We start from the raw sequence: 12063 nt of genomic DNA, 5'->3' as shown, positions 1-12063 counted from the left end.
CCCTCCTTTTTTCAATTTCCGAACTTTTTCTTTACTTTTCAATATCATTCAACCGCAAGGGGCTGGGTGTCACTTTTTTGTTGCTCATGAGCGCAGTAGTGCTCAATGTTGTTTCGATTGCAGCAATGATGGTGGCTTTTATTGCAGGCACTTTTGCCGTGCTGTATCACTCATTAGTTCTGGCCATTATTGTTTCTACGGCCTCTTCTTTATTCCTTCTTCTCGTCTTTTCTTTTAGCGTCCATTATATCAGAAACTACGGGGCCGTTTGGGTTAGCTTAAAAGAAGTGATTTCTTACTTAAACTAAAGAAGTGGAATAGAAGTGAGAAGTAAATAAGTTAATAAAGTGTTTGGAAAAGAAGCAGAAGCTGTGAGACAGAAGCTAGTATTCTCAGCTTTTTAAAAGTGCTTCTACTTTTTTACACAAACGGATCAAAAGAAGCAGAAGCCAGAAGAAGCTTCTACTTCTTCACCCCAAACACGCCCTACATCCCTGTGATATTGCAATTATATCATTCCCTTGGTTGGATATATCGTTGGTTGAAATACAGAGTACGCTATACCTTTTTCTCGAGAATAAGGAGAATTTTTTAGACGGCTGAGGACGAGTCCTCTGTTGGTGATATTACATAATTATATATTTTGTGTATATATATTATCCAGCTGTCATGTACAGGCTGGCTCCTACTCAGCATAGTTAGTTACAAAGTCTGGTAGTTAGTTACAAGATAGTGGCTCGGGTTCTGTATATAAAGCACTCGTTATGTACATTCATGTAACAAGTAATAGTATAATCAATACAATATGTTTTCTCTTTTCCTCTCAAATCACGAACTCTTCTGGATTTCATGAAGTTCATCATCCTCGAGGTGATCAAACAAGCTGAAGGTGGCAAGTCAACAATGTGAGCTTTTGGTCTAAGAAATTCAAGTTCGATTACTACAATAGTGAGATGTAATAAGATACAGTATATCACAATGTTTTATTTCTACATGATGATTCCTTTTTTATATTTTGCTATCAAATGAAATTCATTTGATAGCAAAATAAAAGTATCTACAGCGTCGGTTCTGTTTTTAACCGACGCTAAAGGGGCGATGCTGAAAGTTATTTTTGTACTAGTGCTAGTTCAGTTTAATCCATTTTGCCCAGAAATACAGAGAACCCCCGAGTGAGGTACATACCCGGAAAATGCTAGTTGGCCAAATCCGAAACAACAGTTTTCCCTGGATTACTTGTAATTCAGCTGATAGCCTTAATTCGCACATAATAATCTATAAATGCAGCCAAACAGCACACAGAACGACACGTATTCGCAGTTTCGCACCTCAAGTTTTGTAAGTCTGGAGGTTAGATGGGATATTCCTTACAAAGTTCTTAAGAAAAACCAGTAAAATATTATGTTGTGTTTGGCCGGGGAATGAAAATAGAACTAATGGAATGGAACTGGAACTATAATTTATTAAATGTTTAGTAGTTCACTAATTTCATTCCGTCCACATTTTTTTGTCATTCTCAGCTACAGGCTACAGCTCAACTCTTCTATTTTGTGAAATAATACTTCATTCCTCATCATACCTAATTTATGCCAAATTTTATCATATGAAATTTATGCTTCTTAAATCTCCATTCTATCCTTTTGTTATTTTCTTTTATCTTCACTCATTTTATTTCATTCACCCCAACCAAATTAAACATAACATTAGTACAGAACATAGCGGTAAAAAACGTATAAATACAAACATTCTGTAGAAAAATAATCTTTTCACGACCGGGTTTTTTTTGATCGAATTCCATCCGTTCGGTAACTGTAGCAATATTAATTATTTCTACTGAAGTTCGATATGGATCTTTAGCCGCCGCCACCACCTGCCGGCTGCGGCTAAGCAGAAACAGTTTGGTGATCAAAACAATTTTTACTAATACACCAATCAAACTTAAACATGTTATTACATAAAATAGGGAGATAATTGCCTATCGCGCTTTTTTACTATCGTTCAGAAACAGATTTGTACCACTACTTTGAATAATTTCAATCGCACCTTATTGATTTAACCCGCGAAAACAGTTTACACCACTTCCATTAAATATGCATAAACTCGTGGCATTAATGTAAAAAATCAAAGGCCGACTTAACAGTAAAGCAAAATAAACGGCCCAAGAAGTGATTTAGAGAGGATACAATACGTACTGTATAATGTATTTAAAATTTGTATTTGGTGTCAATAAACAATACATATATCTTGTTTACTTTTCTTTGTTATGATGCGATGTGTTACAATTATATTTTGAACTTTAAACAATTAAAATTTTTTTGCTTCTCCGTATAAAAAAAGTTGTTAAGGAACAATATAATAGATTATTATTGAGATGAAATTTGTTTTCTAATGATTTCTGTGAGGTGGTCGGAAGCGAAATATTTAGACATGTTTGGAAGTCTGACGGTTGGCAAAATCAGATATACATATGTAGCAGATAAAAAATATAAGAAGACCGCTCTTCATGTAGCATATAAAAAGATACGCGGAGGTGATCGAGAAATTTTTAGAATATTTGCCGGATATTTTGGACACTGTAGATTAAAAAGGTTAAAATATGTTGCATATAAAGGGTATGAGTTTTCGAGACTTCAGAGATTTCAACTTAGCTATGCTAGGCAAACAGCAGGGGTGGCGATTTATGTCTAATCCTAATAGTCTGGCTACTCGAATCTACAAAGCGAGATATTTTCCTAATTGCCAGTTCATTGACGCTTCATTGGGAAATAATCCCAGCTTTATATTGCGCAGTATATTGGAAGCGAAAGATGATGTTGTGGTTGAAGGGTTGCGTTGGCGAGTTGGCACAGGAAAAGACATCAATATTCTTGACCAGGCTTGGTTGTTGGATGATCGGAACCCTTATGTTACTTCATCACATCCAGGCCTTGTTGATCAAAAGGTTTCATCGCTTATGAAAATGGATGGCAGAGGGTGGGATGAGGAAATTTTAAAGGATCTATTTAATGAAAGAGATAGTAGCTGTATAAGAAATATTCCAGTTGGAGAAGAGCAGGAGATGGATTCGGTGTATTGGTGTAAGGAGCCTTCAGGAAATTACTCAGTGCGTAGTGCTTATAGAATTCTCCAGGCTCGTAAGGAGGCATGGAGGCGAGAGCACAATGACAGCTTTTGGCGGAAAATTTGGCGTTTAAAAGCTCCGCCTAAAGTCCTTAATTTTGTATGGCGCTCATTATCTCACTGTCTTCCGACGATGGTGCAATTGCAAAGTAAACATGTGGCAGTTCAGAGCTGTTGTCCAGTGTGTCGATATGGTGACGAGACGATATATCATGCTGTGGTAAGTTGCTCTTTTGCAGCTCTGTGTTGGCAAATCAGTAAGGTTCACTGGTATGAAGGCGAGGAGTTGTACCAATGGTGGGAGAGAATTTTGGCTACATATGACAAGGAGAAATGTGCCGAAATTGCTACTGTTAGTTGGGCAATCTGGAAAGCAAGGAACGATTTAGTTTGGAATGGTAAGTATACTCGTGCTCATGTTGTGATTGCAAAAGCTAAGCAATATCTTACACAATGGAGATTATCCCAAAGAGATTTGTTGTGCACCCGTTTTCCTAATCTTATTGACGGAGATGGGGATTGTACTTGGGTTAAACCACAGGAGGCTAAACGTAAGATATCAGTGGATGCGGCAACATTTGATGAGTATAATTCTACAGGAATTGGAATGATTGTTCGAGATTATCATGGGGAGGTACTTTTTGCTAGAACAGTGTGTATGTACAGCTTATTCCCTCCCGAAATGGCCGAAGCTTTAGCCATAAAGGAAGCTCTCAGCTGGGTTAAGGCACAAGGATGGCAGCAAATCATAGTGGAGTCCGATTGTCAGGGCCGTCTGGGAGAATTTTGGGGCCCTGTGCTATAATATGAATTATGCCTCAAATAATAATAAAAAATATGTATATTATAAAAATAAATAAATAATAAAAATATTATTTTTTTATAAAATTAAAACATGTCACTTAAAATAAGATAAATAATGTTATTAAATAATAGTAATTTTAATATTTTAAACAAAATTAATATGAATTTATATGAGATATATCTATATGTCATTGAAAAGAATGAAATTTATAGTACATATGAAAAAATATCATATGTAAAAAACATTATGAAAACATTTAATAAAAGAGAAATTATTGTATAAAAAGTAAAGATACAACATAAAAGATTTAAAATGCAAATAGACATAATAAACTAATCTATTAGATTATGTAATTATTTATCTATAAATAAACAGAATTAAAATAAATATATAATTTTCAATTTTCAATTTCATTTTTCAAATTTAATTTTATTAAATAAAACATTGATTTCTAAATTTTGAGGCCCCTATAGTTTTGGGGCCCTGTGCCGTCGCCCACCTTGCACGCCTCAAAAACCGGCCCTGCCGATTGTTTGGTAGCTGTCCAAGCAATTCGTAGCAGTGCTAAGATGGTTTCTCCATTTGGTAAGGTAGTAATGGATTGTCGCAATCTGTTGAAAGAGTTAAACACAGTTGAGTTGTTTTTTATTAAACGTTCCGCTAATATAGCTGCTCATGAACTAGCCAGAGAGTCATATTCTTATCCGGATCGAGTGTTCGACAGGAGGTCTGTTCCTAGTCGAGTTGATTATGCATTGACGGTTGATGTCCAGAGTTAATAAAATTTTCTTGTTTGTCAAAAAAAAAAAAAAAACTTCCTTTGAAAATTCATTTTATCAAAAACTTGGAAATTCGATACTTACAGACCCAAATAAAAATACATGGGTAGCCCAGAAGGATACCCATGTGCCTAGGTTAATAATTGGTCAGTAGTTTCCATAAGTTTTCGGTCTCTTCCCCTTCAGTTTTATATGTATTCTTTTTCATTGCTCAACATACATTTTAATATTGTTATGAAATATATTTTTATTTTAATATTTTTTTTCTAAATAAAAATTTGAAAAATATATTTATTTTCATATTTTTTCAGTAAATAAGAAAAAAATTAGATTTTCTAATAATTTTAAAATGCATGTGACGTCCCTATATTTCAATAATTACTCTTTCCCCGTCGGTTATTTACGTTATTTTTTGCCACGCATTTTGAGACTTTTATAAAATATAATTCCATAATATGTTTTTTATATTGTTTTTTCCTGAATAAAAATTTGTCATTTATATTTTTATTAAAAAAGATATATTTAAAATAACGTTATGAAACTATACCATACAAGAATTTCAAAATACATGCAAACACTGAACGTAAATAATTTGCTAGAATAGAGGAAGTATACATATATTTTTATACGTTTCAACTATAATAACTTTTAATAATATATAACACTATCATACATACTTGTTCCACTATCTTTATTCTATAATGAAATAAACATTATTACCCTGCTATTTTTCTTGTTTACCTCAAATCTATTACTCCCTCCGTTTCTTTATTCTTTTCTCGTTTCATATGTCGGGACTGTTTATAACATAAGACAAATTACTAATTTATGTGTAATCTATAAAACTAAATATAGTCGTGACGGATCTTGTTGGATTCGTATTCACGAGTACTTTAATACAATGAAGTTTTTATATTTAATATCAATACGAAATTAATGATATTAAGGATCAAAAGTGTGTATTGGCAAACGTGCTGAAGAGAAACAGGAAAAGTAATAAGAGACGGAGGAAGTATTAAATATGAGTAATCTTTTTTTTACGGATAAATATGAATAAATCCCACCAGGCACTTTTCATTAAAATTTACACATTTTGTTACATTTTTCACACTCAATACAGGAGTATATAATTTGATGGGACCTAGTTATTATTGGTTGCACTGAGAATGTGCTACTACTATTGAGTACTGATTAGGCAGAGTCACAGTGCTGTCACCCACCATAATTATTACTCCCTCTCTCTCAATTATTTACATTAGAGGAGGACACAGAAATCAAGACAATGACTATTTATAGTAACGTAAAGAAATGAGAGGGACATCCCAAAATAGTAACGGTAAAAAAATGAGAGGGACAGAGGGAGTAATTGGGTTGTCTAGTGTGTGCTCATGGGCACGTTCTAAGCACTAACATTTATAAAATTAGAGGGTTTTGATTGATATGGTTGTTGTAACTGCAGAGGATCCATTATTATTAAAAATGGAGCCAATAAAAATTATCCAAATTCATGAATTTTGATGCTTAGTGTGTGCACATGACAACATCATGAAAAACTGCTACTCCCCCATCCCATTTTAAGTGTCCACTTTGCAAATTTCACACATATTAAGAAACAATTAATGTAATGTTTTGAACATTATCTTCCCACAACTAATCAGCTTAGTTTTCATACATATTAATTGCGCACCTCATTAATTACTCTCCATTGGACCTTTCTTCATTTCAAATTACACTATACATTCATAATCTTTCTAAATATATTTATGAGGGGCTTGTTGGTTGCATTTAATACTATATTGAAAATACTATAAATTTTACATGGGTTAAAGAGTATGACACATATTGTGGGAAGTTTTTTTTTGCTACGTACCCTCATGTGTTTATATTGTGGAATATTTATATGACCGTTCGACACGTATTTTAATATCCATATAAGGTATAATTTGATAAATTATTATGTATTTTTTTAAATAAAAATTTAATATCGAATTTTTTTATAAAGAATATTGTAGAAAAAACTTATAAAATTATATTTTATATGTGTCTTAAAATACGTGTCGACCAGTAAAAAAATGCAAAAATTATGTATTCTGATTTTAGATCTGAAAATTATTTCAAATATGTATTTAAAAAATAAATCTAACTCTAAATCCATATTTTATACATCGTATGTATGTTTAAAAATAATTTTAAAATATAATACATAAACTTTGGGGTTACATCAGATTAAGTAGCTGTTAGAAACTAATATACACATTGTTACCCCTCAGATACTGGACCTTACCCTTAGTTTTTAACGGAATGGGGGTCAGGATTACAAACTGAAAGCTTCAATTTTGGGTACAAATTATCACGTTTCAAAGTGCGAGTACTGTTTTGCTAATAAGTGAGTTTAGTGAAAAAGGTCAAAAACTAATAAATAAAATTACAATTCTACATTTTATATTATTATATTAAAAACGTATTTAATCGAACGAGACGTTAAAAAAGGAAACGATACTGTAACTAACTTGAGGTCTAGATAACTGTAAACAAAGTTAATTACTTTACGGAGACATATCGGGTCCATGTTCATACAAATTTCTGCATTATTAAGAGGCGGGCCAGTCTGACCAATAATTCAAGGGTAATTGAGTAATTAAATTAATTAGGAAGCAACACAACTTTGCAGCTTGCCTATATGTATGATGTATTGTATCCTAGCTTAAATGTGAACGTTCAATATTTTTGGGTATTCAACACATACAAAGTAGTAAAACATATGGACAGGGAACTATATTTAGCTCTCACTGAAGATGGCATTGATGTCCTAAAGGAGAAAGACTGGCTTCAAGCACGTGATCAAATGACACCTACAAATAATTCGGTGCTTCATGTTGCATGCCAACACGGGAGTCACAAATGCGTGCAAGAGATACTTGAACGTGCGGATGAATCACTACTATTACAGACCAACTCGAGAGGTGAGACAGCTCTTCATCTAGCAGCAAGACAGGGGCACTTTGACTCTGTTGAAGCACTTATTAGTAAGGCCAAGTCTTCGGACCACCAACCTAATGATCTGGAAAACACAACTACGCTTCTGCAAAAGCTGATTAGAGCTTCGAATGTGGAATTTGAAACTGCCTTGCATGCGGCTGTTCGATACAATCAGAAGAAAGTAGTTAGACTGTTAGTAAAAGAAAATTCAGGTTATTCGTATTCTCGGAACAAGTCTGATGAAACTCCACTTTACTTGGCTGCCGCTAGGGGTTACGGGGGTGTCACCAAAGTAATTCTTAAGAAGTGTGAATCACCAACATTCGGGGGTCCCCACTTTACGGGGGTACGTACTCTATAATGTATAGATATACTTTTATTTTAATAGAAAAATTAAATATTTTTAAAATTATGGAAAAGTTTGTTGATATAAAGAAAAATATAGTGAAATCGGATTTTAAAAAAAAAATGAACCGATTGACGGGAAATATCAAATTAGAAACGGAGGGATTATGTGAAATCATATGTGAGAGGATATAGGTTTATTGTGTGTGGTGAATTTAGGTGACCATTAGATTAAATTAGATTGATTTAGTGATTTAAATTAGTTTGTATTTTGTATTTTGGTTTTAGATAATTTGTATTTGATCACCGTGCTCTTTATCTCTCTCTGTATATATATTTTTAACTCTATATGTGTCTAAATATTATTTCATTTCTTTCTGTGAAGTTTGTGACTTGGCTGGCTTACATATAAGCACCTCTGTTTAGATGGTAATTATCAATTTTGTGATGATATGACAAAATGCATGAGATTTCTATTGAGAAGCAACTCAGACCTCATCAAGGTATTAGATGATAATGGAAATGGACAGCGTTTCATTTTGCGGCAGACAACAATCTTCGGCGTTCTATTGGATTTTTATTGGATGCCAACAGAAGTGTGGCATATATAGCAGATAAAAAAGATAAGATGACGCCTCTTCATGTAGCAGCATATAAAGGATACACGAAGGTGATAAAGAAACTTTTAAAGTATTTGCCGGATATTGTGGATAGTGTAGATGGAAGTGGTCAAAATATTTTCCACATAGCCCTGAAGCAAAACCAAGACTCCCTTTTGAAATTCATTTTATCAAAAACTTGGAAATTTGATACTTTAAATACACTCATCATACAAAAAGACAAGGAAGGGAATACGCCACTTCACCTAGTTGGCAAGCTTGGATATCATATTCCTGGATTGCCGCAATGGATACAGAAGATTGACCAAGAAGTAGTAGACGACACCAATTTGACTCCAGCAGAAGCGCTTTATCAGTATTATTCTCCAATCTTAAGGGATGATGAGGTACGTGTGACAGATTGAATTTAAATTTCATATGGTTTTAATTGGTAACATGATAAAGTTTGTTGTTAAATTTATCGATTAGTACTCGCCATTGTTTATATGACCATGTCCAGGAGAACGGTGGATCACATCCAAGTAGGGACACTTTTTATAATTTTTGGGACAATTGAACTGGCGGTAAGATACCAAAGATGGATCGATCTGATCTAAGAGGTTTCAAAGAAAGGATCGAGATACAAAGACAAAGGGCGAACACACATATGGTAGTGGCTGCACTTGTGACCACAGTAGCCTTAACAGCAGGCTTCGCCATGCCAGGTGGTTTTAACGGCAATCTGGGACCCGATCAAGGGTCCCCATTACTTCTAAGAAAGCCCGCCTTTAATATATTTGTGGTTGCAGATACGGTTGCTCTCTTATTCTCGATTTCCTCTCTGTTTCTTTACTTCTCATTATCATTCCATCCGAAGAAGAAGGCCTTTTTTACGTTGTTCGCATTGGCTGTAGTGTTCAACATTGCATCAATTGTAGCAATGATGGTGGCTTTTATTGCAGGGACTTATGGTGTACTGTCACACTCCTTAGTTCTGGCCATTTGTGTTTGTAGCCTCTCTTCTTTATTCTTTCTCCTTGTCTTTCCTCTTAGCTTTAGAACTTCAATAAACATGTTAACAGTTCCTATAGTTCTATCACGTTCGTGGCTTCGCCAGTTGTATCGCAATGTTAGAAATCGGTACCGAAATTCGGGTATTGTGTGGAGGTGGCGACACTGGGGTATTGTCAGGAAACCATGCCAACCAGCGAGCCCTGTTTGTACAAACTTAGTCTGAACTGTAAAATAATGCTTTCATGAATTTTATTCTGTCAAGCACATTTTAATAATATTACAAGATGATCCTTTGTGTGCGGCAATTAAATGAAATCTACTACCCCATTTTTGTATATTTAATTGTACACCCTCTGTCCCTCTCATTTCTTTATAGTTTTTTCACACTGTTCGGACACGTATTTTATGGTTCATATAAAACATAGTTCTATAACTTATTTTTAAATTTTTTTTTTTTGTATAAAAATTTAAACATCAAATTTTTATTCAGAAGAATAAAAGTTCAAAATAATTTATCGAATAATGTTTTACGAGAGTATTAGAATGTGTGCCGAGCCTCCGTCTGCCGATGTAAATAAATGAGGGCGGGGGACGGAGGGAGTAATCCTTTATTGTAATCATTTAATCAATCAATGATATTCAAAAGAGTTTTAACCAATTAGATATCACAGTCTTTGACTTTCTTCTTTAAGGAGTTGAACCAACCTGCAACCGATCAACGAAAGAACAAAAACCTCGTAAAGGTAGCAGATAATAATAGGTGGACGGCATTTCACTACGCGGCACATAACAATCTTTCTGAATTGGTTAAATTTTTACTGCAACTGGACAAATCAGTGGCTTACCTGAAGGATAAAAAATACGAGAGAACAGCTATTCATGTAGCAGCATATAAAGGACACGACATTGTGCTAAAGCCTAAAGGTACTTCTGGAATATTTACCAGATGCTTGGGAGAGTGTAGATGGAAATGGTCAGAATTTTTTTGCATATCGCAGTAATGCAAGACCAGAAGTACTTGATCGGATTCATTTTGTCAGGAATTCTAAAATTTGATATCAAGAATGCCCTTCTTATTCAAAAAGACAAAGATGAAAATACACCTCTTCACCTAATTGCTAAGTTCGAATGTTACATTCCTGAACTCTAGAATACGAACTGGGATTCAGTAAACGGCACAAATTAACTCCTACAGAAGTGTTTCATCAAAAACAGACCCGTACCCTAATCGACCAGATACGTGCATGCATTAGCAGAGAGCTAGCACATGCATTCATAAAATTGGAATCAAGACTTAACACCTGCCATTGTATGGAAAAAATTTGTATCGAATTTTGTGCATGAAATATTTTCCCTTGCAATAAATATACTCTCTGGATGTTTGATTTTTTACACGTATCTTTAGGAGGTTTGACCACATGTTTAAAATCGGTATTTTTAAAATTCTCCTTTTCTAAATAAAAATATTTATGCTATATTTTTATTCAGAAAAAATATTACAAAAATATTAATATTTGCTATATAGTCAAAACATCTAAGGCTACGTGTAAAAAGTCAAATGACTTATATAATGGACCACACAGTGTATATAACTTACACTCTTTAATTATGTTAATAATTATCCAGGCTCTCGTTGTAGTTACAGTTGAGAGAACCGGTGTGAAATTCTACCGGGATAAATGGATTAAAGATGAAGTGCCAGACATTGAAAATGGAACTTAGGGCTGAGCATAATTATCCGAAACCGATCCAAACCGTCCAAACCGAATATTTCGGTTTCTTAACGGTTTGGTTTGGTTTTGGTTTGGGTAATTAGAAAACCGAATATTTTCGGTTTGGTTTCGGTTTTCACTTTCAAACCGACCGAAATATCTGAACCGAACCGTTATCACATATGTTATGTAATTAATTTTATAAATTTAATTTAGGTATTTAAGTTCAAGTGTTGATCAATATTATGGATATTTCTTACTTTTTAAAATTATTCTTCCCTTTTTTCTCCATTCTTATTTTATCTACTCGTCATTAATAATAAACCTTTCTTTTTTCTCTTTTAAATAAATTTTTTTTAGTTTTAAAATAAAATGAATTATTTATTTTCATAACAACGTATAAGGGTAGCACCTAAAATTATTTATATCAAATAATTATACAAGTTTCATCTTTATCTTTTGTTAAGTATGTTGTTAAGTGACAAAAAAGGGAGCACGTGGAATTATTTTAATTGATAAAAGTTTATGATATTTTTAATATTTTGGTATTAAACCGAAACCGAACCGAACCGAGGTTTGGATTGGTTTTTACAACATTCGGTTTGGTTATGGTTTGTGCATTTTCCAAACCGAAAAATTCGGTTTAGTTCGATTTGGACCTCCAAAACCGTCCAAACCGAACCGTGCTCACCCCTGATGGAACTGGTGAG

General features: G+C 33.8%; 1 protein-coding gene across 1 annotated transcript; it reads left to right on the top strand.

Annotated features, from left to right (window-relative positions):
• The first annotated feature begins 7396 nt into the window (after positions 1-7396).
• LOC108204781 (protein ACCELERATED CELL DEATH 6-like) lies at positions 7397-9976 on the top strand. The gene is made up of 3 exons (XM_064087182.1): positions 7397-8029; positions 8414-9040; positions 9205-9976. Exons 2-3 carry the CDS (start codon positions 8657-8659, stop codon positions 9862-9864), a joined length of 1044 nt encoding a protein of 347 aa, XP_063943252.1. The 5' UTR covers positions 7397-8029; positions 8414-8656; the 3' UTR covers positions 9865-9976.
• Positions 9977-12063: the final 2087 nt, after the last annotated feature.

This window comes from Daucus carota, chromosome 1 (genome assembly GCF_001625215.2).
Source record: "Daucus carota subsp. sativus chromosome 1, DH1 v3.0, whole genome shotgun sequence".
Lineage (NCBI taxonomy): Eukaryota > Viridiplantae > Streptophyta > Magnoliopsida > Apiales > Apiaceae > Daucus > Daucus carota.
Note: the sequence above shows the minus strand (reverse complement) of the source record. Positions and strands in the feature narration are given on the sequence as shown.

What these genes read in the sequence shown, in the direction of transcription:
- LOC108204781 (XM_064087182.1), top strand. Translation starts at nt 8,657, where the DNA reads ATGACGCCTCTTCATGTAGCAGCATATAAAGGATACACGAAGGTGATA. An exon ending in TAAGGGATGATGAGGTACGT is followed by an intron (nt 9,041 to 9,204) that starts GTGACAGATTGA and finishes TGGGACAATTGA; the next exon opens with ACTGGCGGTAAGATACCAAA.